General features: G+C 37.5%; 1 protein-coding gene across 2 annotated transcripts in view; it reads left to right on the forward strand.

Moving 5' to 3' along the window:
• Positions 1-27,436, forward strand: part of tenm2a (teneurin transmembrane protein 2a) — a 150,464-nt gene that overhangs the window by 40,253 nt on the left and 82,775 nt on the right. For both annotated transcript variants that reach the window (XM_077732259.1, XM_077732258.1), the window contains 4 exons: positions 865-1,182; positions 7,264-7,305; positions 8,578-8,871; positions 15,362-15,412. In XM_077732259.1, coding sequence (XP_077588385.1) covers positions 966-1,182; positions 7,264-7,305; positions 8,578-8,871; positions 15,362-15,412 — 604 coding nt within the window. In that variant the 5' untranslated portion in view covers positions 865-965. The remainder of the gene's footprint in view (positions 1-864; positions 1,183-7,263; positions 7,306-8,577; positions 8,872-15,361; positions 15,413-27,436) is intronic.

A 27,436-nucleotide genomic window follows, 5' to 3' on the forward strand; every position in this document is an offset into this window, starting at 1 on the left:
ATACTGTCAATTACTGTTGGTTGTTGCATTGTTGCACTTTAATCTTTGGCTGCTAATGTACTACATTGCTCCTGGCTCTTGCAATTGTATTATGCTGTTCTAGTATCATAATGTATAATCTGTGTCCAAATGCATAAAGTGAGAATACATTTTAAGATGACTGGCTGCTTCTGACAATATTACATTAGACAGCAGAAGTACTAAAGGCAACAGGGTCTCTATGTACATGTTCATCAGTGTTCTATGTTATTTTTGTAAGTGTCAAGTTCATGAAACTAATTCTTGTACAGATATATAGGTGTGCTTGTCCTATTTGTGGATCTGTGTGTATATGGGTGTTTGTGAATTGTTATCTGGGTGTGTTCGATTATCCCTCACAGAATCAGGAGTGGGATTCATTCTCTCTGTGATAATGAGGGAGAGACTAGCAATGCCCCAAAGTCATTTCTCTCATTCTTACATCCTTCCTGTTGCATTAGTCTTCTTTTCAGTCCTCTTTACACTTTTACTTGTTTCTAACAATGATATTCTTTTTTTAATTCTATTTATTTTCCACCTACAGTTTTCTTTTATTCACCAACCTCATTATTATTCTACCTTTTTATGTTTGTATCTATGCAGTACTGACACCCGCTGGATGACTGCCAGAGTTTGAATGCTTTTTGACATTTTTTTCACTAGGCTCATGTAGCCACAGAATTACCATCGGTATACATATGTTGCATATATATGTGGTTGAATGCATGTCAATTCACCATACAATATATTTATGTGAAATGACTGTCTATCTGTCTATCGTCTACCGGGAGGGGAAAAAAAGTGAGAATTGATTTAATGCCATCATCTTTTCTTCCTGTTTTCCAGGCGAGTGAAGTGGAGATACACTCTCGCGGTGCCACTTTGGAGGCTGATCCACCCAAACCCTCTCATCTGCTTCAGAAACAGTCCCTCACACAGTCACCATCATGGATCTTAAAGATCGAAGGCATCATTCTCTGAGCTGCTCCAAGGATTCCCCCTACAACACCTCATCCTTAGAGGCAGATGAGTGTCGTGTGCCAACCCAGAAGTCATACAGTTCCAGTGAGACACTCAAGGCTTTTGAGCACGAGCAGAGACTCCACTACAGTGGCTGTGTAACTGACCTTGTTCACCATGAGGCTGATGAATACCCAAGACCAGGTAAGATTTTGAGCCAATATTGTAACACAGTTCATGTCAAATGAGCTCTACGTAGTACGGCACTGAACTGCACCAAAGTCGTATAAATTTGATTTGGGTGGTTATTCAAAACTTTACCTGTTGTGGATTTTGGCATTATTCGATCCGCATACACTGGTGTTTTGACTTTAAAGTACATATGGGCTTTTTAAATAATTCTCAGATTTCAGAAGGGAAAATTTTACAGAAGCTTTAGAAATCTTGAATTTAACCTTTTCATTATATTTTCTATTGGTTTGTATTGTGTGGAAACCAATCATTCTAAATAGTCCAACCGTTTCAAAAACTACTAGTAGTAGTAGTCCTTTGTCACCTGGGTGCTTGTCATAATTAACCATGTGTCCACCGGTAAATTAGCCGATTTAGGCCAATTCTATAGGGCATGTCTGCTCTATTCCACATTTTCTTAAAACTTGCACTTGCTCACATGCATATTGCAAAGGCATATGAAACAAGTGACACGTATTTTGATCCCTGACTTGTGAAAGGATTTTGCAACGCTCCGTTTTCTATGAAAAGAGGCAGAAGATTTGTTAGAAATACAATGTGTTTGTCAATAAGCATAATATACAGGTAAAAGAGAAGATGAAAATGGTACAGAAGGGAAAAGCAAGATTGATTTGCATCATTGATTTCTGAAAACCTCTCATGTGTATCAGTCGGACACACTTGAGTGCTGCACCAAGATGACGTCCCACTAGTGTGGTCAATACCAAATTCTTCTCAGCCTATCAACACTGTCAAAAGCCCATAGCCACAGATGCATCGTGGGAAGTGTGGCCACAGGAGACCATCAGTGTTGCATCACCATACGGACTGTGACACCACAGGAGGAGGAGAGCACAGTAGACAGAAAATGAAGACGAGTGGGAGAACCAAAGTGAGAAATTCAGTGGATGAATAACTGAGTAATATATCTAGTCAGAATGGGCATTAGAATCATCATAATAGTTTTTAATTTTTTAAAAGTTAGGTAGCATTTTCTGAATTTGGTCTCATGGAATTTCACATCTGGAAGATTTTTCTCGACGTCCCAAATTCTTCTATCCATCTTGTGGATGTATTTCGAAATCATGCCAGGAACAACAGCTGCCACTTATCATTAAAACATCGAAGCATTTCAGAGCATAAGTAAAAGATGATGGCAGTATTCTTCGTAATGAGGAGTTTGTTGGCTGTGTGGTACGCAATATACTTGAAAGTTTTACTACTGCAAGAACTGCTGCATTGCTCCTTTTATTATTGTTTGTTAAATACATAGCCACAAATACATATTTTAATATTGCCATATTTTTATGTAGATCAAAATCATTTTCATGTAGAAACAGTGCACATAAATTTTATTGAAATAATCAGTGTATATTCACTCAAGCTGATGTTTCTGCATTCCCATGCAGTCCAGTCCACCCGGACAAGTGATGATCAAATAGAGAACAATGCAGCTGCACACTAGTAAAAATAAATAGAAAAGAGATTAGATACAATTCATCCCATCTTTTGTTTTCTCGCTAGTATTTGGTGCTTCTCCCGGCTGCTGACATACTAAAGGATTTTGTCGTGAGTTTGGTTGAATAAAGGATTACCTAAAAATTGTCCTCGGTCTAATTCTTATCCATTTTGGTGCTACACAGCCTATTTTGGCCTAGATTGGTTGGAAAAAACACAAGGAGCCGTTGAGGGCCAGTTTGGATACACCCGGTATATATTCAGGTACACTCATTTAATTGTTTACCATTTTGATTCAATTGGTTTAGTTTTTTACTTTTTGATTACATTTGAATTTCAACAAAGATGGTGAATTAGTATTTTGGGTGCAAGATTGTTGATCCAACATATGCAAGTGTCAGAGGAGAAAAATTCTATAATGCTAGCGTGCATCGACTATGTTTGTACCAATCATGTCTGCATATATGATAAATTTAGCTCATCCACCCTAGAACATATTCAGGTGTAGTCTTTAATTTAAACGACAGCAATTAGTGTATGATTAGTTGAGCAGCATTCAGCACCTTTCTATTTCTTATACACGACAGATGGTGACAATTATACATTTCAAGATAAACACAATTATCAGGTAAGAAAAAACACATTTTCATTGACACTGATTTTAAGGCTATAAGCACAGAAATAGTTCAAATGACTTCAATATATACAAATATTGTAATTAGTACTTAGTGTATTAGTTACACTTAGTAATGTGTTAATTATTTAGAAATAAAAATAAATTATCAACAGTCTATGGTGAATGTGTGATTGAGTTAATCTATGTTTACTGTGTAATGGCCCTTTTGACTCTGCTTTGGCAGCCTTTGATAAATGAGGCAGATTGTAAATGTCACTGTTATCAAGTGCTCCCCTCCCGACTGAGTCACTTGTCTCCAAGGCTGTAATTAAAGTTGTTCCCCTGCCACAGACTATGTGGATGTGGATGTGTTTACATATATGTCACATATCTAATGTATAAGTCACTTCTGATACTGCTTATGCCTAGCCTCAGTCACACAAATTATACCTTTCTGAATGATTAGTTGCCCGCCTGATGTTGCCATTTATCACATTTCACTGTAATCAGGATGCTAATGGATTCTATTGATTAAGATAGAGAATACTCTCCATTAATATTTGTTTTACCTACAATCAGCCCAACCCTTAATTATGTTCGCTAAAGCAGTACTTGAAATCAGATTTGTGACATTTGAAGACTGTTTTGATAAATAATATTAGATTCATTATATATTTGCAAGCAAATTTTACAGCTCTATTTCCATGATCAGTCTGTGTAAATATGTGTGCTGGTGGGTTAAACCAAGAGTTGACTATTTCAAAAGCTGGCACACTTGAAAAAAGGCATGTTGTGGCCATGAGTGATCCCAACTCAATTTACTACTGACAATCAAAAGTGCTCCTCTCATCCCCTTCAAATTAATTGTGCGAAATCTGCACATTTCAGGGCAGAAATTAATGAAAAGATCTGTGTTATTTTAGCTTTGTCACTATGGCAAAAGACAACATAACACAATTTATTATATCTGACGTGTATTCTGTAACATTAAGTAAACTAATAACTACTAGTTGGGAAGACACCTGCTCAGGGATAAGAGATTTTTCAATGCTCAACAATACATTCTTCAATACCAAGCCCTCCTATAAAATCATATTACCTACATTGCCATGGCCTGTCGTGTCTTGTACACACCAGAGTACTTTTCATCTGGGCAGGGGCAGAACAAATCAAGGAATGGTGACATTTCTCGCTCCTATATAAGGCACCTCGTTAGTAAGTGCAATAGCCCCTGTGGGTTTTATGCCAAGAAAAAGATCAGATGTCACTTGATACGTGTAGGATAAATTTGAGCAGTAGGCACCATTAGAATGACATTACACAGTCTGCATTTTGTCACTTATAAGATATTCCACTAATACTGCATGAATATATGTCACTCGTGGAATTAAAAACAAACAAACAAAAAAACATTTGACTAAACAAACTGATGGATTGTGGGAGGAAACCGGAGTACCCGAGGGAAAACCACGTAGGCAAACTCCACACAGATTGGCATGACTTGGATTTGTACCCAGGACCATAGAGCTGTGAGGCCAACCACTCGCCCCCACTGGGCCGCCTGTAACTATTATATAAATTGTTATACTGCAATCGGATTTAGGCACATGTCCGAAAGCTACAATGGACCCTGAAAATCAAATAATTGTATTTTCAAGTATCTAAATGGCCTAATTGAGTTGCTATAAAGACATATGTGCTGCCCCTATTGTCAGATATTGCCATTCATATTGATGAGTCTGGAGAGCCATGATAAAGACTAACTATCTGCACATGACATTCCTATAGTAGGCCGTGCCAACACAATGTTAGAGTAACTGCAAATGAGTTATGGCTAGGCTAAAACAATTGTTTGGTTCAATTCGTTTCTGGAAGCAGACCAAGCTCATACCTCCACATCATTACAATGTAAAGTCAGCAAACATACTCTTGACTCAAACAAAACAAACATTAATTTGTTGTTGATTTTTTTAATGTGTGTGTGGTTACATGACAAATCTAGAAATCATGACAAAAACCAAATAATAATATACATATATATATATATATATATATATATATATATATATATATATATATATATATATATATATATATATATATATATATATATATATATATATATATATATATATATATATACACACACACACACACACACACACACACACACACACACACACAAGTGCATCACATATTACATAGGTTAAACTATAATTATTTTCATACATAGCACAGAACTGTGATACATTAACCATCTCTTTTGTAAATGCATGGTTTTCTCTTGCATATGTTTACATAATCATTGTCTTTTTTTTCTAATTCTATTATGATGGAGACCAAGAGGGTGCACTTTAGAAGTGGCAATTTACATAAACATTTGCTTGATACAGACCACTGTCTGGTGGAAACTGAATGGGATTTGTGCATATTTGAGTGCTATCTGCAGTTTTAATGAACAAAGAGCTGTGATCGACTGGTTCCGTCTAGACAGCTAACCTACAATTTTAGCATCCAACTAAAGGGCCAATGGAATTAGAAGCAGGCATATTAAAAGATATCTGGCCTCTGTTGGATCCCCAACAGTGCCCTCATGTTCACCTGCAGAATAATGATGTGATTGTGACAAGCTTGCATTGAGATCATGGTTTGTTTACTTACTGCAAGGTATGATGTATTAATTCACCTTGTTGAATTTAGATCATAAGTGAATGTCACCTCCTGAACCTTGCGAGGATAAGCAGAACTGAAGATAAACACATCTCACGAATCTTGTGAGGATAAGTGTAACTGAAGTTAAAGGAATAAATGAATAAAACATGCCTCATAAACATTACTCCAATGGTAAAGTACACCAAATTTATGAACTGCTGATAGTACAGGTCAAGTTTTTAGGAAGAAATGCTTTTTTAATGCACTAAAATCGAGCCTTTTCTGATTTGGTAAAGAATTACACCATGTAGGGTGAGAGGACATCAACCTATAGAAAGTTATTTGAGACACACTGTCTATTAAACTGCTAACAAGGAGCATTATTTCTAATGAGAGGCACTACGTACCTACAAAACGTTCTACTCACAAACAATTACACGTGTACAGAGGCACACAAACACAGGAAATTACTAACATTTCAGACCGCACGCTTCCATAATGACTTTTATCAAGGGAAGTACGTTTATTGTAATGGATGACTGCAAACTACTGCATATTATCAAACGGATACACCCAGTCCTATTATATGACTTATACATTTTTTTAGTTGTATTATTTGTAAAGCCCAATCCAAAAGGTTCAGAGGCATTACATTATAGAGCAGTTTTTCCCAAGCTTTTTTTGAGCTGCGGCACACTTTTTGCATTGAAGAAATCTCAAGGGACACCTCACTGACCTAATGTCACCAAAAGTTAATGTCTGTGGACCCTGAACCACTTGCAGTTCGAGTGATGCAAAAATAAGCAATATAATGTTTTTAATCACACAATTTTACGACTTTTCTCCAAAAAATACTTCAATTTGTTCTAATGTGCCTAATATTGTGCCCCATAAGTGCAGAAAAATATGACACAGTATATGGAATTGCAGTATAGTTTGAATGAGAAGGACATTGATCTAATTAAGATATGGCACAGCATTGCCCCTCCACATTTGTCATAATATCAAGTAACAAACATCTTATTGGGTTTCTAGTTATGACCTAACTGAGATAGATTTCATGTCTGCTACACACCCTCGAACTAATCCATCTTTCTTTGACTACATGTAGATAGCTCTAGCACGAGACTAAGGTCTACCACTCTTGGGATTAAAAAGTGATTGGATGTTTCATATGTAATCACTACTTTTGGGATGCTAATTGTGTGGATTGACAGTTTATATGATGGAGTGGTTGTAGTTGGGTTTGAAATATACACCGTAGAATAGCTATTTGAGCTAGAACCCTACATTCCTTCAGATGGCTTCATCTGCTTTTACTCTCTCAGGCCTCCTGGAATTTTCACCAGTCCTTCGATACTTCATCTCAGGTATGGTAACGACATTGAGGACCTAGGCTATAGACTTGTGTGATTAGAGAATAGAAGTGCGGTTCTAGCTTTAGATTTGTACTTAGTTCATATATGCAGTTGTTTAGAAACTAGTCGGCTCAGGCTAGTAAATGTGATTAGTTTGTTGTGGCTGTGTATATAAACACCATAAGTTTATTTTTACACTCAAAGTTTCCTGAGAGGCCCTCCAATTCATGCCTGCTCACTTTTCAAGTTTTTTTTTCTTTTTCCAAGCTTCTTAAGCGCAGACGAGGAGATCAAGCAGATGGATTTCATCACTTTAACTCTTTTCCTCTTGATTGCTTCTGATGAGTCACAGTTGACCGAGTCACGCAGCTGTGCGATTCTCGGCTCGCTCATTCATATAGTATGCCACCACCACCACCACCACGGATGGTTCTTGTCGCCACTCTCATCTCCATTCCCTTTTCGTCTTCCTTACAAACTGCTAATGAAGTGAAACATAACTGTTTTTTTTCTTCCCTCTGAATCGTCGACCCCAACAGCTGATAGTGAGAGATTGCATCCACAATACTCTTTTAATTAGTTTTAAGAATAAATTGGTTAAGCATGCCTTTTCCCTTAATTGCTTTTTTTCCTTCAGCTTGAATTTAATTGGGCTGTGGTACTTAGCTATTGATCTCTTTTGATGTGCTTTGATTTGGATAATTTTATATATTTATTTTAGGTTAGATAAGTCAGTCTATCTAGAATTGAGGGGTGAAGTAAGGATAGTTTTGGTAACATTGCTGGTATTGCTGTCGACCACATTTAATGTGTTCAACATTCAGATCCCACCATGAATTAATCGGTAAAATTTTCCAACCATATGGCCTGATTACATCTGTATCTCTATAAGGTTTTGATCAACATACATGATTTGCAGCACCAATGAGGAGCTATTAATAGTCAGCTATTGACACCTTAAAGTTTTTTTTTTTATTCATATTTTTACAATGTTCCTGGAGACCAGCATATACAGTATTCCTTCTAGCAGGTCTTTGTAGTATTTCAATGATTCATTCTGTCATCTTTGGTCTCCTGAGTGCATGAACAAAAGCAATTCTCAGCCTCCTTCTCCAAAGTTTTATAATTACTTTGCCTCACTATGTGTAGTTGTAGATTTGTATGCTTGGTTGGCGTATTTGTTTGTGTAAGCACTTATGTGAATGGCTCCATTTACCACTTTTATTGCTCTTACCCACCTCAGCCTTTCACTCCACCTGCTTAATGGCTGTGTTTTACTTGTAGGTGGGAACTTTACTCTGGCTGAACTAGGAGTATGTGATCAAACACCTGCTCCTCATCCTGCCGTTGTCCCCTACTGTCCTGAACTGGGGCTTCTTCAAAGGGGTTACTCCCTCAGTGCCGGATCCGATGCAGATTCTGATCCAGACGGCCCACTGTCACCGGACAGAGCAATTCAGCTTTGGGCTGGAGGAGGAGGGGTAAAGTCTCGGCGCAGTTCCGGAGTGTCCAGTCATGAGAACTCTGCCTTGACCCTCACCGACTCCGAGAATGACAACAAGTCTGATGATGAATCAGGTAGGACTCCCGTATCAGTATTCAAGATAATATACAGCTATTCAAAACGGATCAGAAAACATTAAGTAAAGGTACTTTGAGGAATTCCCAGGGTCCCTGCAAAAACTCACAGAATCAATACATATGCTTATTATCTATTATGGAAACACAACAAAAGGTTCAATTAGAGACAATCTGATGTGATTCAGTAAGGTTAACAAGTCACAATTAGTAGCTCTAACTACCAACTAAAGCATAATGAGGACTATTCATATGACTATGTAGTGTGCTGCTTAATATTTATAAGATTGTTGGGGATGCATTTATGATTTTGGTTGTTTTTATATCAACTTTCTGCTTTAATTTAATTCACTTTTACAAGGCCGCCATATCTGCATCATACCATTTTTTTATATGCAGCCATCATATTGCTACACGGTGTGATTTTTACATTACAGCTACCATCTCAGATAGAAGACATGATCCATTGGCACTATATAACACATTATAATACATATTCCACCTATTCAGCTATTCTACTTTACAAACTCTGATCTGTCACAAGTAAGTTGCATTTTGTATTGCATTGTCATAACTCTCAAAACAGATATCAGACCATAGGTTAACATTCTTAGAAATTAATGCAAAGCAGTGTTTGGATGTGGTAATATGTACGCCCCGGCATTGACTGATTCAGGTGTGAATGAATGTTAAAACTTTGTACACAATTTACCAACTTTGTTTGAATCTTCTTATTGGCTTGCACTTACTGGTTTGTTGGAGTGTTTCTGTTGAAAACAACATTTTGTATTTTTGGAAGCAAACTAATTTTGAGTGTAGCTTTGCAGTTGAGTGTTTGAAAGATTCTCAGGGGGAATCGTTTTCTTTTAGTAACTTTGTTTATTGCAACGATCCAATTTCCTTGTTAATCCTGAGGTAGTCGTAAACCGCCACATGAGATTCTCAGATGTGTCAATAGAGGTTAATGAAAAGTGGATAGAAGAAACAACAGCCTAATTAATTACATTTTCATCAGACGCCTGAACAGATGTGCTTAAACCTCTGTCTGACTTGTTGGGCCTCTAAATCTGAGACTTGTGTCAACTGATGAAACTCCTTTGCATCCATTAAACTCATCATGATATGCTTTACCTAAGATGCACCTCTCATCCGGATGTCAAATAATTGGTTTGTGGTTAATTACCAGACTAATCTCGCGACCACAATATCTGATGCAGACATTGCCCATGCTCTTAGTCTAAGCCTTTTGAGGCTTTTGGAATTAGAGTTTTAATATGGCAGTAAATTATGATTATCATTTGCCAGCCACAAGAAGTGAGAGCCAGTGTCTATTTTTGTTTCGAAGAAAGCTTTTCCTTCTATTTTAATAGTAGGAGTGAAACAATTCTATAAACAAATATAAAGTAATGTCAATGTTGCCATAACAAGAACCTAAAAATACACATAGGTCCACACTAATTTTCATGAGCATAAAATGTAAAAAAAAAAAAAATAGAATACAGGTGTTCAATAGAGTTTGCACATGACTGGTGTGATGTAAGAAACAATTCTGCAAGTCCTGAATGAATTTAATTCTAAAATTGAGTCTGATGGGTTAAGCACACTTATATATGTTGAATTGTGTGATTTTACTCTCCAAATTAGAGTCCATTTGATAAAAAATAATTCTACACTTTTGAATGTGTCGTATGTATCTGAATGAGGTAGGAAAATCTTAAGATCCATAGATATTTAGCTAACTCAAGTCTACTGACTCATAGCTTTAGGCCAGAGTGGTAGAGACATCAGAGTCAGAGAGGAATTCAGATAAAAGTGAGTTGTGTGTGCGAGTTTGTCTGATAAAGCCCCTTGCTAAGCTACTTAGTCGCCTTGAGAAATGAGAAACACCCACCTCTGCTCCTACGTCTTGGTCCAAACATAACATCTGACACTGATGGCACCTCAAAGCACCCAGAAGTACAATTTGACTCCCGTAGGCCTAATTAAGATGGCTGTATATTTCTTTTCTGTGGTTATAGAGGTATGTGTGGGTATAAATCTTGCTCATGTGTGTGAGAGTGAAACAGCAGCAACAAGAGTGTCAAAACAGCGAGGGTAGGATCTGAGGGTCTAATAATAGATATTGACTGAGGCAGACAGAGAAACATCATAAACACATGCTAACAAATCAAAATGATGGTGATGTGCCAAAATGCCAAGCTGCACTTCTCTCATCTCTCAGCGTCTCTAATAAGCTTCCAAAGTCTGGCTTCCTCCTCTTCCACTTCCCCCACCTTCTGTTTTCATCTTCCAAGTATCGTCATCTTTATTCTTTGTCTCATTCTGCCATGTATCAGCACCTACTGTTGGTGGAGCATGCTTGCATGATTGACAGGTGTCAGTTTAAAGGTCTAGGTTTCCCCTCCAGGCATGTGTCTAGATATAGGAGAATGGGCATGTGTGCACTATTATAGTTCTTAGTACTAAAATAGAAACAATGACAGATATCAAGTAAATAACTATTTGTTTTTGTGCGCACTTTTGCTAGACTTGGTGTTTGTTAAGGACACCTAAGCATAGATTAAAACAAGGATTTTGTTGCATAGTTTGTTTCAGATTGTGTATTATATGATCACAAAACTACAATATTTTTAATGTATTGTTTTTTGAATATATGGATTAGGTCAAACGGACACAGATGCTTTAGCATTACTTTAAAATCAACCCCCATCTTTCCCAGATCCAATTTATGGATAGTTTTTTCCCCTTTTCATTGTGTATTCTTTCCACTAGTACAACTTATCCCCCAGTGCAACAACTACCATAAATTCACCAGATAGATTCCAAAGTTTTTCTACATTCCACTTACCTGTCAAGTAGTAGATCTAGACACTTCACTTTTAATGCACCTTTCAGACACTATTAAAATAAAGCCAGTAGTAGAATGTTGACTTGGCAAAAGCTGATTGAAGTTCAATTTGTGCAAGCACCACAGTGAAACAAACAAATATGGGAAAGAAGAGCAGGAGATTTCATTTTGCCAAAGTGGAGGAAGAGATTTATTATCTTAATCTGCGCTGCCGCATAAAAAGTCCGTCTAGGAACACCGTCAGGAGAAAGGAGAGCTTGTAAATTCCCACAGTTGGGCTTAATGGTCTTATTCGGACCACATTGATCAGGACGAAAAAAGATTGAAACATGTAGTAGACATTTGGACATTTATTTTTGCTTATCTATAATATAACGGCCTGCACATACAGTTAAACACATTTTAGTTATGGGCAATATGAGCAAGGTAAAAATATAAATAATAATGATCTAATGCCAGCCCTATAATCCTGCTGAACACAAAAAAATGGGTTCTTCCTTTTTACCCTAAAAATAAATCTTCCTAGTTGAGTTCACTAATAAAGACACCTGTGTATGGCTTGGTCTAAGGCCGTCTAATCACGCTGGAATGCTAATTAGGTGCAGTCAAACAATATTTTTTCTCAGTCTTCCCTTTCTGACTCAATCTTTCCATTGTCTCAACCTGATAATGAATCATGGAGCACCATTGTGACGTGTGTGACAGGACATATTAATCTCATAATTAGAGAATGAAAAGGTGGCACTAAATTTAGTCTGGCCTTTCTGCCAAACTCTGTATTCATACAGGAATGCTCAGTTCTCACTGTTGCATAGTCAGAAGTATACTGAAATATGTTTCTTAAAGCGTAATAAAACGTCTTTTCTTGTGTATTCTGGTGGTTATCTTCACTATGTTCACTACTGTGGCCACTCTTTTCATAAGCAGCCTAAATTTCGACTTGTATCAGTCTCTGCCAAGCAAAAATACATTTTAGAATATGTTTTGGAAATATTGATAGTGCAAGCCTGCACTTTAGGAAGAGGGTGAGATAGATGAGAATGACCAGAGGTGACTTTTTCGAATCAATCGGCATACTTGTTGGTGTCCTCTTTGACAGCAGAATATTTGTTGGCAGATTTCATCCTCTACTTGACAGGGAGAGAAATTTGTTGTTACGTTCTTGAAATAAAGTACATCACAACTACTAGACAGATTTGCAAAGTGAATTTGGGACTTGGAGATTACTTTCCACCTAATATTTCATGCCCATTTGCCACACCGCTACCTGGATCAGTAGAAAAGCCTGCACCCACTCTGGCTTGCATAGTGGTACTGAGTCCAAGACAACATATGTTTATGCCTGTTGGAAGCATTGTCAGCATTAGAGTCTGAATGAGTTTTCAGGGAACAATGGGGGGTGCGAACGCGTCGACAATGGTCTAACAGAATTAGTAGCTTGTGATGAATGGTGTGTAAAAACAGCACTGACAGCCTGCTTTCACAAATACACACACAACTGTGTGTGCATGCTCGTGTGTTTACGTGCCTCTGAACTAAAACGGTTCAAGGACTTCTTCTAACATGCTGCAAGATGTGAGAAAAACAGAAATACACATTAATGCAGCAGGCTCCTGTACACGTGGGTCTTCAGGTGAAGTCAGGGGTCTGTATAACTTCTGCCATCAGAAATAGTACTCAGCATACTGATTACCCTTGTTTCACCCATTCTCCTTTTTGCCGTGTCCATAGATATGGTTGAGAAACAGTATTGGAGGAATGACAAAATATACTTTTTTCTTGCAATATTGATTTTATTTAATGTCTGAGAAGCAATGATCAGAGCTAAGCAAGCCATCACACCCCCTTCAGAGCTAAGTGTGAGACACAATACACATTAAAGTACTAGATCGTCAAAAGCAGCATAATAAGTGACTATATTGTTAAAACTTTAACGACAACTACCTGGCTTGATTTTCATTTTTTATTCTCTTTTATTCCCATTGGTGCTGGAATTGATTAAAACAAACCCTTGGCATTGCCTTTGGAAATTGTGGAATCTTAAGGTATCCCTGAGGCTCCTAAATGTATGTTTCTTAAAATTAACTATAGTGTGATCAGTGTTCAATGTGATACTCACACACAGCTTTCAATTTCTTCAAGCGTAATAGATTCCAAATATATTGAAAAAACACAACACAGGATCCCAACAGAAATTGCTCCTTGCCCTGACAAGTGTAATGTCCAGTTATAGTAAAAATATCAGTACTGTCATTCTGCCCGGCAAAGATACATATACTACAAAGATGTGGCCACCCAGGTGGCTTACAATGTGCTGCACAAATCAAATGAATAGAATCCAGACGTCATCATCTTGGGCGGTCTTGTCATATTCCTTCTTTTGATGCACATATCAGACTTGTTCACGTTCCTCTGCTTGGTTCAGGTGATGCCATCCTCACCTTGTTACAGTAGACAACTTGTGTTTGCAAAAACAACACTTGTCTCCATTCTTTTCTGAACAGATATGTTCTCCCCCGCAGAGGCCAAGGAGCCTGTCTGATTTTCTTGAGGTCTTTTTCATTATATTGCCCGGTTATTACTATGCAAGGAAATATTTTTTGTAGAATGTTGCCCTTCTGAATCTATTATTAATCTTCGGATATATGCACTTCATATATTCTGTTTAAATTTTACTCAATTGATAACCCCTGAATATGTTTTTCTTTCAACATGCACCACTGACATATGGCAGTTCAAGCGCCTGCTGCGCTTTTATTATTTTTTCTCCCCCAAGTTTCTGCTTGAGGAAGTTAGGAACTCCTAATTTATTGAGTCAGCAAAATGGCAGTGACTTTTACGCTCCACTGTAAGTCCCTCAGTGCTCACTGATCTCACTCTGAGTTGGTGCTTTATAAACACCTTCCAAAAATGACACTGACAGCTGACCATGGAATGGCTAAAAGAGGATATATGACTTTTGGCAAAGAAAATTGTTGTTTACATCACAGTGTGGAACCCATATAAATTATATTTGGCACAAAAACAAAAAAACTGACGCAGTATACATTATATAAACATTTAATAAGGAGGACAGTAAAATCTGAACAAGTTGACAAGTTGACAGCTGCCAAACGTGATTATAGTTTATTGCTTGTAATTGGCTAGATTAAGGAGTATAATCATCAGGTGAATACATTCTCCAGTCTAGAGATAGTATATCATTGTCAGCACATTTTTAACTATGCCACTGTAATGGAAAATTTAGTGGGCTTTAATGGTCTTGCATGTCGTCCTCAGATATAGCAGAAAAAAAGCAAGTGGATTGGTGGAAGAGCAAGGGAAGCAGAATGAGAATTTCTCAGGCAATAATGAATAATCATCTATATAGATCTTAAAATACATTTTCTCAGGTTTGAGAGTCAGAGATTTACTCCCTCTGTGGGAAAGACAAAGTAAATCTTGATCAAGTGTTCATGAAAAAGACGTTCAAAGAAAAATGTCTGTGGTTATGTTCATCCTCTTCCACTGAGTGCACCTGTTAAAGTATTCATTATTTTTCCTGTTTGCATTTTTATTTTGATTATGCTTGCTTTTTGTTTCATCCTTTTTTCTTTATTTCTCATATTTTTCATTTGTTCTTCTCAATTCTTTCATTTTTAGCTTATCTAGATGATGTGGACAATGAGGATCAATTTGGGGACTATGTGATCAGTAAGTCATGACTCTTTATAGCTTATTTTTAAATACTCCCACCCACCTTATATTTGTCCATGTTCATTATGTAGTTGTGTTCCTTGTGCTGTTTGGTCCCTGTAAATGACTTCCATTGGATGTATTTGTAGTAGTTTTTCCTTAATTGTGGCTTTTAGTTGGTCTTGAAATGTGACTAAAACATCATCCTTTCCTGTGGTTACATTTTGTTCAAATGCCCCATGCATATTTATCCCTAAAAAAATTCACACATTCATAAAATGACACAATTATAATGTTCAATACAGACCAGAGTGGTTTTCTGACGGTCATTGGTGAATTCAGGGTGTAGTCCACGTTTTGCTCAATGTCAGCATCAATTTTATAGCGTAATGTTTTTGTTCCGAGGGACTATTAAATGCTCAGAGTTAAAATAATTTTCATTTGCTGTCAAATATTTAGTGGTTTGTGCTTTAAAGACTTCAAAGGGTCAATGAAGGGATCAATACTCATCTGGTAGTGGAGCAAACTGTAAAATGAATCAGAAGCGCAAGTAAGGATGAGATATTATACCTCCCAAGAAAATCAGAAATAAGGAGAGAGAGAGTTAAATTCAGATGATAGAAAGAGGATCAAGTGGGCAAGTTTTAGGAGATTCAGCCAAAGGAATTAGAGTAATAGATGGTGGGCTAGAATGAGGAGGAAGAATGATTGAGAGGGCGATTGAGATTTAACAGTACACTTAAATAGATGGCTGCGGATTAACATTCAGTGGCTTTCTGTGAGCGCCTGGATAATCTTTGAAATCCTGCAGAGCACCATGGGGAGTCCTGCACTGCTGGGGGGATTGAGACCTATACCGTCGCGAACCCGACTTGTGTGTTTGTTTGCGTGTGTGCTATCTAAATTGTCGCAGGTGGAATACAAGCATCCATAAATTGCAGCTATGCAACTTGGCAACTACCTTGCACATAAATTGTCTGGTCTTGGTGTTTTAGTTTATTTCATATTTGTCTAATAGCTCTCAGTTTACACTGGTTTACCATTTGGATTCCAGCTTTCTTTTATATTATAAAAGGCGAAAATTCTGCAATCAAGAATAATACTTCAACTCATTTACTTCAGACAGCATAGCAGAAGAGTCAATAAGTAGCTTCACGCAGCGTTTTAATCCATATCGATCTGTACCACATGCAGTCCCTTCGACTGGAGCCCAGTAGTGTGGGGCACTGTAGTGTTGTGAGCATGGCATTGCCTTCTGATTTCTACTGTCCACTCTACGAGTATTTTTAATAGTATTTTTAATAGACATTCAATGAGGGATTGCTTGAAGCAAGCACACCATGTCAGAAACAACGTCACATTACGTTTAATACACTATAAGCAATGTTATTTCTCATCTCATCTCATTTTCTGAACTACATTATCCTCGCTAGAGTTGTGGGTGGTGCAGGAGCTTATCCCAGCTGACTGGCTGATAGACTCAAAGTTTATAATGTCTTAATTTTAGCATTTTATTTGATGTCCTGTTTGTAAATGTGATTATATCATGCATTTTGCACTGAAGCGTAATTTGAAGAAAATCAAGAATCTGATTAAAACATTCAAGTCATTATCAGGCAGTAGAATCACAATTGCCTGCTAAAAATAAAAATAAAAAAGTAGTACCAGTTTAAACCAGAAAATGTACAAAGTAATATTTTATGTAGATTATGTGAGAGTTGCATAAAATGACTTAAAGCCTATCAACAGCTGCATTTTGTCCCTTATGGAATACACAGCTGGTCATATTTCTTGACTGGAACACTATTAGCATGGTTCACTCTTGTTGTCTCTTCTTCATATTAGAAAAACTGACAAAATGAGAGAACATCACCAAACAGTCCTCAAGTGCCCAATGGCATTTCACTGATGTAAATCCATGAAGTCATTCTTGCTGTTCAGTCACAGCGTGGATGCCAAACAAAGAAACGATTTCTAATTTGAAAACAGCAGGGGAAAACCAAAGAAAAATGGCCACGCTCATGTCAATATTTCTCTTCAAACTATTTTGTCTCCACTCAATACTCACTTTAGTAGCTTGACTTTGTTTTGAAGGCAGTCAGATAGAAAAAGGAGAGAATAGATGCGTCAATCCATATTATTGTCTTTAACTATGCAAGTGTACCATGTCATTTTTCCAAGTGGACTGGTCAAAATCATTTAATGGCTCTTTCATTTTTACTCTCATTGCACTTTAAACTTGGTCCACTATAGAATGACAAACCTGTGCAGACAGTTGAAATCAATACCAAAATCGACTCACCTTTAAATCGAATCAATGGGTCTCTCCATGTAGGTATGCATTACCTCATACTATGCATATATTATAATTACCTATTTAGAAAGACCAAATATATTTCACAGAGACATATAAACACACCACATACCTTTGCATAATTCCATTATTGCACAAAAAGAAAATTAACTGATGCTTTTTTCGCTCAAAAACCATACCAACTATTGTCACAAACTTAAGAGCAAAATCACAGACACTTTTACAAGAAAAAGCATCGGCATTGTACCCTAATGTCTAAGTGTTCTGCTGATGTAATTACATTTTCAAATGTTTTGTTCAGTTGTATATTGATTTTTCTCAGTAGTCACATTTTCCCCCTCATTTTCACAGTCTTTTTAACTTCTCCTGCAATGAACTGGGCGTTTTATCACTGACATTAAGTGTGACGCTAGCACCAGGAGTAGCTTTTTATTTATTTCTATTTCATTTTTTGTGTGGACTTTTTTTGGGGCTACTGACACAAGAGATACCCATTGCCATGGTGACCGTTTTTCCTCTGTATTCTGTTTTTAACAACACCCGAGGAGAGGGATAAGCTATAGCTAAGAATATCAGAGTGAAAATACTCTTTCTGTTCTTTCTGTGCATGTGAATGGTATACACCCACATACTATGTCTTAGGCACACCTTTATAATGTAATGAAACTACACTATGAATTGTCCAATCAACATAAAACATAGATTTTATGCATTCTGATACAATGAATTATTCATTAAAAATAGTTTTTGCGCAAAAAGGCACACTACACTCTCACAACGAGCATTTGCAATTAGCCCTGTGGTCTTCTTGACTCTGTAAGTTCCAAACCTATCCAAAGATAGGTGCTATGGGATAAGATAGGTGCGGAAATTGAGGGATTACTCACCCTTCCCAGTTTACCCACGCACATGTCCATGTTGACCCCTTTCCATCATCTGTGTCATGAGATCAAAAAGAAAAAAAAATCCCATTTTCTGTTTTCTCAGACCTACACATTAGGCTACAAGTTGAGTGTAGCTCGATCCCAGGCTGTGTCTCACAAGTCATTATCTTCTAACAACACGCACACACATTCAAACCCCAATGTACACATACACACTTCACAGAGGCCATGTGTTGATTGAGGTTGATATAGGGTTGGCCATCCACAAAAATATTGCTGAGGCTCATCATGTACAGCAAATGTCTTCAATCTGAAACTCGCTTTAACAAATACACTGACTATACACACACACACACACACACACACACACACACACACATGCATCCACCCCCATATTTCCTCTGATTTGGATGGATAAAAAAACAGTTGGAAAAAGATTAAGGCCTGCTATGTAGTGAACATGGCTGAAACTGATGTTAAACAATGTTATGGGGTTTGCATGTCATTATCCAAGAAAAAAAACTTCTTGAGTATCGGTTGCAACTTATACAAAAGCAAGTATGTGCTAGATATATGAAAACTGAAAAGAAAAGACTATATGGACACATTTATAGTCAAATCCTTTCACCAAGTTGACAGACAGTAGATAAAAATAAATGATGCGATAAAAGAAATATATATATATATTGATTTACTCATCTTGAACCTCAAGGTGCAAATTGAGCCATTTTTGTGGGGATAAATGTGTTTCTATTTTTGAGAATGTTTCAGGTTTTTTTTTTTTTTTGACCTGTTTTCACTGTGCATATTTGTTGACTGAGATTTATGGCTTCAGTGTCATCACATGGCTGCAACAACATATTGCATGTCAATCCAAATGTGTGCACATGCACTTTGTACTCGTTCACCTCGATCACCTTGACAGTCTCCCGTTTTAAAATTCAGTATTGATTTAAACTGTAACTTTTCTCTATGTGGCGGTCAGGTGAATCCCATTAATGTAATGTATGTATTCAGTCAAGTATATGTTAGAAATTTAGAATTTGTACTTGACACTTGAAAGTTAAACAAAAACAATACAACAGAACAATAGCACAGAAAAAAATAGCAACATTAGTGCATTAGTATTCTTCAATGACGTATAACAAGTAACCACTGGTGCAATAATTGTGATACAATATATTGAAATAAGCAGTGACTCAGAGCTAATGTCACCTGTGTCATAGTTTTCAATTTAAATGAGACATTATTATTTATTTAGTTCGGTTATTTTATATGTTGCCACTCAATCGTAGGGCACAATGTGACAAACAACCATGTATGTTCACACTCATACCGAGGACAATCATGCATAGTCACCCCAGAACTCTGATGCGAACGCGTTTAACACTCGTCCACCTTGCCCCCAAAGCACCAACCCGTAAGACCAATCAAATGATTTTTACTGAACTATATACTACATCATTTGTAGCATCTGGACACATTATTAAACACAAATAACTCGTAATACTTTGTCTGCAACAAGCAGTTAGTTATTCATTAATTCCATAGCGCTTAATCTCATGTGGGTGGTAGGGCGCTGGAGCCTATCCCAGCCAACAGTGGGCAGTAGGCGGCAGACACCCTGAACCATTTGCAATCAGTTGTGTATCGCTAATAAGATGATAATTTTTGCTAATTCGTAGACTGTTATCTTTTGACTTTGACATGATAGCTGGTGCCTGACACCTAATGGGAATGTGTGTGTTTCTGCATGATATTGGTTTTGCATGACAGTGTAGCCTGAAAAAAAACTGGCTCTGGCTCTTCAACCCAGCCAGATTGACATGTTAGATTGTGTAGCTGATTAGTGAGTTTTTTTCATCTTAAAATAGTTGCTTTTTTATTTATGTATTTGTATTAATGTATGGTATTCATTCAAGTAGACCTCACTATCACCTAACAATGGGAACATCCTAAAAAGGGTTGCTGGAGCCTATCCCAGTGGACTTTGGGTGAAAGGCAGACTACAACTTAGACTGGTCGCCAGTCAGCCGTAGGGCACACAGAGAGACAGACCGCCATTCACCACCGAGCAGGGATCAATCCCACGCTTGCCCGCACCCAAGTCTGTCGAGTTAACCACTACAACATAAAGTTGACTACCATTTCAAATCAATCTGGTAAATTTCAAAAGTGAAGACAAATAAAACATGCTGATCCAAACAAGAGGAGGAAGGAAAATGGGAGAAAAATACCAGAGGGCAAATAGCCGAGAGATAACAGCACGAGAGTCAGGGGTGAAAGGAGACAGGAATAAGAGGCAGAAGAGACCTGTGATTGGATAAATGGGAAGAAGGCAAACATGTCAAGGGATAGGTGCAATCCTATTTTTACTCATCTCCTTTTGGGAGACCCTACTCTTCTCATGTATCATCATGACAGAAACCCCCCAAACTCATCTGTGGTCCCTTTTCAAGCCTCTCACATTACATCCATCCCTATTGTTCTAGTTCAAGCCTTACTGTGTTATGTTTTTGTGAATTTCATGTTGTATTGAGAATTCAAGCGTGTCTAATTGGAATGAATTAATGTTGTGTGATCTACAATGCTCACACATTGAAATTACTTATCGACTAAAGATAACTATTTGTAGCGTGCACAATTCATCCAGACAATGAACTCGCACAAATTTGCACCCCCAGTGCGTGCAGCCTTGCTTTCCACAGTTGAATTCACTTCTTATAGTTTGCTTGTATTTTGTGTGTGTAAAGTAGTTACTTTATCATTGTTGTGTTAAAAAGTGTGCATTTTAATATCAGAATGCACTTGTTGCCCCTCCCAATGATTGGAAAATAGTGCGTGGCTATGACAGAAAACATCTATATGGACTTATTTTAATTTGTGTATCTTTCATGTTAAAAACCTATTCACATTGTCTTCTCCTTTGTTTGAACTTTATTGTTTACTTAGCTGTGACAAGTTTGTTCCAGTGATGCGTGTGTGTGTGCATGCTCTTTGTTGGACTTTGATTAAAATCCCCATGGAGAGATTTATCATCTTTAGAGGGTTGAAAAAAAAAAAAACTAAATAATGAGCCCATCAATTCTTCAGATTGATCTTATTCTCCATTTCTCAGGCCTTCTTTATTCTGAAAATCTAGACCTTTATTTACTCGCCTCTCCCCAAGCTCATCATTCTATGATGTTGGGAGGTCATTTGTCTCCATGTTAGACCTCCCACGTCCCCTGTTTGTCCTATTGATTCTTCCAAACTTTGCTTCACATTATCAGCATCAAACTAGCGGACAAACTGTGTTTGTAGTATATCTATCTAATTGATGAATGGATCATGCAACAAAATAGGGAAAGTGAAAATGGGATAAAGAAAAATCTCTATTCAGATTATTTGTTGCTATTGTTTGCCAATTATCTCAAGTTATTTGTTATTGTTGACAGCATCATGGAATGGGCCTCTTGTAGATAATATTTGTTGATTTTTTTTTTTTTTGTTCTGGCTATCCTTGCCGGGGGTGCTGAAGCCCATCCAAGCCAACTATAAGCAGGGTACATACTGAATTTATTGCCAGCCGATATAAATTCTCATTAACTGACAGAAATGTAAAAGCCTCACGTTTATCTTGTTTCAAGGTTGAGTAAATATTACTATAGTCTGTATTGGCCAAGGGACATCATCATTTAATGATTGAAGAGCGGCAATTTGGTCCAACATATGGAATATGCAAAAATGATCCTACCTCTGTGCTTAAGCTTTTTTTTATGGGGTAAAAAAACACATACAATTCGTCCCTGTAAAATGACAGCTCTCAACACTTCACACTAAGGGGCTTGAATGCTCTCTTACTCTGTGGGACTCTTACAGATCGCATCCTTAGGATCTGTGCACACGTGCATGCTGTTCAGTCGAGTGAAAAGCTCCTTTTCTTAATATTTGGATTTGTACACCTATACGATTATGTAAAAAGAAGCAAAAATTTGAACATTTGAGCCGCATCTATCATTAGAGGACGCATTCAGCTTGCAGTACACCAGAAAATCCAACCTCAATCCCCCTTTTTTGCTTTTGAAACGAGGTATTACGCACATACTTCACTGCTCTTTCTGTGTAGCCATCCATGTGTTTAGCCTCGATAGCCCACATATATCAATGACACCAGCCTAGCACAGAATTAGATCCACAATCAACTGCTTGGGACATTTAGCTACATCAATATGCAGTAGTTACATTACACCTACATTATATTTGCATGCATATTTATATAAAAAACCTGGCTTTTTTTATAGACTGCTCATACCAATCTTGGTTTTCCACTGTTTCAAAATTGAACACTATGGAAATATCCCAATGTCACTTTTGGGATGCAAACATCTGGTCAATGGTCACAATTTGCTTACAAAGCTGATTAAAGTTATACCTGTTTTTTTGTGTCAGCTTGTGCATGTGTGCATGCATGCATGTGTTTATTCACAAACCTCTATTGCCCCCAGCCCCCAATGTGTCTCCCAAAGACCTGTCTCTGAAGAGCTATGACCATTAGGCAGCTGTTCACTGCACACATGCACTCACACACAAATAAGAGGAATGGAAGAATGCAAATGAGTCTCAATATGTGCAAAACTTCTCCAGAGGGACACACTGTTTGAGTCAGAGACATAGAACATTGAATATTGGTAGTGGCACATGCATTGCACATACTGTGTATGCAAGTTTCAGCACTATTATTTAGAGCCATGTGCGTGTGTATATATTTAAAGCAAGGGCATCAGGCTAAGAGCACTTTTCCCTTTTGTGTCGCTGTCCATGGTCCTACTTTGCTGTACTCGGGCATAGAGGTGAGGTGAGGACAAAAAAGTACTTTTCCTCTCTGTAAAAATAGGTAAATTAATAAATTCTTTCAATATAATCAATCACTGACAACTGCACTCAAGTGAAAAATGCTGGCAAAAGCACAACGAGTGCAAAATCCTTGCACTTCATGGCGCTTAATAAGTTCATTTGTGTTGAGCTGACAAAGTACTAGTCTGAATTAATTCACTGTTTCTTTCTGGTCGCTGAAATGTGATTATTATACGATGTCAGCTTGTAGGTACCTTAATGAGGATGTATGGTGAAATGTATAAAACCATTGAAGTTTTCTTTTCTCATGCCCTAGTTTGTTTTCCCCCGAACTCCGGTTTTCATAAGAAGCCAACATCAGTTATGCTGATGAAAGAAAGGCAAGATTTTGGTGTTATTTTTAATGCATGCACAAGGAGGCTGGTGGGTGTACTGCTGTGCTCCCTGCCTAATAAGAGCTTAACCTTATTAATCACATGAGTGTGTTGAGGGTGGCCCTGGTGACACTCACACATGCTTACGTAGACACACGTTCACATGCAGGCACAGGCTTGTCAGTCTGTTATTAGTTAATAGCTCATTAACACGAGGTGATTAATTACTCTGGCTGGTGTGTACGGTTCAAGGGGATGGGGGAGGATGACACAGGGAAGGGAAAAAAGACCTTGGAGGCAACCAAGCTTGTGTGAGGTAGAAGACTTGTGAAGGGTGCTGGTGGCTCCTTCTTCAATGCTTTCACCACTATTGATCGTGCATTTTAAATTTGCTAGTGTGTGTGCACATGTATGTGTGTGTGTGTATTTGTATGTGTGTGCGTGTGTGTTTTCTGATACATTGGCGTGAGGAGGCATTTTGCTTTGGTGTGTTTATTCCCGTGTCTCACGAGGATCAACTGTAAAGGTTAACTAGTCTTTTCTTAAGCTTTCAGCCTCATGACAAATGACCATGTTCAACCCGAGGGGGCACCTTCCAGCACACCTTCCTCCTCCATCTATTCCCTTCTCTCTCCCACCCACTTCCACTTTTTCCTCAAGGTTTTTGTTCAGAAGGCAGTCGAATGGGGGGTAACAAGTAGAGATGGGAAAAAATAATAAGAATCTAGACAGGAGGAAAGACCAAAAAAGTATTATTGGTGACCTTATTCCTTATATGATGCAAAAAAATGCAAAAAAGTAGACCAAAGACAACTGATTGATTTTATATTTTTCAATTTACATTGCAGAATAACGGGAATTTAATTAATGAGAATTTAATTATTCATTTTCATTATCAAATTATCATCTAATGATATATTTATGTGCCATTGTCATAAAACCTTCCTGAATTGGTATTGTAACATTTTTCTCACAAAGAATTTTTAAAGTCAACCTATATATGCAATAAAAGTATATTCTAACATACATGACAATAGTAAAATACATGGTGTACCTCACATATCAAACTTTAAATGCAATATTTGTAAAAAGGAAAAAAAAGTACCACAAATGTAATGTACAGATCAATACATGCATTAATATTAATACCGTTTCACAACTTGTAGACCTGTCGTTCAGGGAAAAGCTCCTAGACAGCCAGTGACTCCAGTATCTGGGGTAAAAGCTTCACTATCTCGTCAGCCACATTTCTCTCATTCAGTTATCCCCGGGGCTACTGGTGCCCAACTGGTAGCTCAGTGTTGCATCATCTTCAACTGGCACAGCTCTAAAACTTGGGATAGCTTGGCACTCCATTGAGAAACATTTGTCATTGTGAGACTTTATTGGTCGAGTGTTTCTTCCGCCTGACTTCGGTGTTGGCACTCTGGGTTTGATTCCTACTCAGTAGCGGTGTGATTGTTATTGTGAGTGTGGGTTGTTGTCTGTTTCATTGTTCCTGGGATTGGCTAGGATCAGCTCCGGCACCCCTTGAAACCTTTGTGTGGCTAAGTGCTATGCAAGATGAATGAGTATATTATTTATATTTTCGTATGAAATTAATCTCTCTTTCTTTTTGAGTTGTTATTAAAAGCCACATAAAAAGCAACAGATGTGCACAGTTAATAGTTTAATATTGGGTGAACTAATGTACCACTGTATTTTCAGGCTGTAAAAACCAGATAATTAAAAAGTCAATTAAAATGTCGACGTGTTAAAATCTTCAATTTATGGCTTCTCCCATTATGGCTCTTTATTTTAATCTATCCCCATTTTCTACGAAATCTTTTCTATGACCAACTCTTAGCACTACATTTATCAACCTTCTCTTATGTTTTTCCCAAGCTAAAAGCACCTATCCAGATTTGCCCATCCTATTTTTCTGTTTGAAATAATGCTCATAATTGATTTGCACAGTTTTAAGACAAAAAGCCTCATGATGCCACCTTTTAATTTAAACTGGGTTTTAGATTAGACTACAATTTGCACTGATGTGTGCCCCTGTTTGGCCGTTCTTCATTTGTTGAATATATTGTGGTCACATTGTGTGAAAAAGTATATAACATTCCATACTATTCCTGTTTTTCGCATGTCCAACTAAATCACTCAGATTATTTTTTAATCGAATAGAATGTTGATGGAAATTTCTCAGAAGAAAATAGCAGTAATTGTACATTGTACTTCATTTTAATCCTCAAAACTGCATCTGTATACTTCAAAGCTTCTATATATTTTATTTTCTACCATATTACACCAGTCATAATAAGTCAAAACTCCTCATTGTGCAAAAGTAGAAAGAAAAGCTAAATTTTACCTCATGCAACCGTATACACAGAGTTATAGAATTCACAACAATAATGATGCAGGATGGCAAAGATGAATTGTTGAGTGAAGAAAATTGATCACTTGTTGACATGCATGTACATGCGCATGTGCATTGGAGGGGCTTTTTAAAAGGGAATGTGTGCATGTGTGCATGATAGAGAATTACAAGGTGTTGTCAAGAAAGCAATTTGTTTCTGTCTCGGATGAGTTTTTCATCATGACAAATTGATGTACACCTCATCTAAAAATTCACCATCTCCCCTCATGCCCCCACTGAGTCTACCTGGGCGCCACTCATAGCTTTATTGGGATGAAGTCATAGCCGCAATTCCCCCACCACACCCTCTATGCCCCCTTCTTTGGCCCCGCCTCTGCTGTAAATCTGGTCTTGGCACCTGTGTATGAAAGTGTGTATATGGAGAAAGCCCAACTATATGTGAGCACAGCAGTCTTGATCCCCACATTGGTATGAGTGAACATGCACCTACGTGCTGACACATACAAAGCACCTATGTACACACAGGAGTACTGCAGATAATGATATCTGACAATGTCATATGAAGAGGTTGAAAATGAGGCTAACAATGGCCCTTTTCAGCCGTGGCGAAGAGCTTGGTCTTATTTTATGTGGTTCCGTCCATTGCAGTTATTTCAAATTCTTCAAATCTTGAGATGCTATTCAAGGGGGGTTGACTATTGTTCGCTCTTTTTTCAATCACTGTCTACTCAAAGGTCATTGTCATTCTTCTTCGACTGTTCATGGTTCATTATCCATATTGGTGTCAGAAGCACTGAAAAAAATGGTTTACATCTTTTCAAGATGTTATACAACGTTTGAAGAGTGCATACTTTTGGAGTTGAGTTGTCCATTGTGTTTCTGAAGTTGTGGTGTTGTTTTTTCCATAAAATTCACCAATATTAAGCTGGGTTACATCAGTCCGAGTGAACCTAAGACTAAATGTATGCCCTCTGCTGGTTATCATAAGGACTTAATGTCACTTATGAAGGTGTTTATGTCAATCCTTCAATTCATTCTGTTGTCTTTGAATCTTTGAGGATTTAGATTTCCGTACCTGAAGAAAGCACCACCTCTTAAAGGTGATGTGATGCATGAAAATGATGACCGGCTGATTATTTCACCTCTTTATTGCAGTGTTTACAACGTCTCGGGAGGTTGCACTGAGTGATATTTTCTATTCCCTTTTATGGTCGATCATTTTGAGAATGTATGTATGTCCCAAGAGAGATTTGACATATTGGCTTTTTCTCT

Source organism: Stigmatopora nigra, chromosome 14 (genome assembly GCF_051989575.1).
Source record: "Stigmatopora nigra isolate UIUO_SnigA chromosome 14, RoL_Snig_1.1, whole genome shotgun sequence".
NCBI classification, from domain to species: domain Eukaryota; kingdom Metazoa; phylum Chordata; class Actinopteri; order Syngnathiformes; family Syngnathidae; genus Stigmatopora; species Stigmatopora nigra.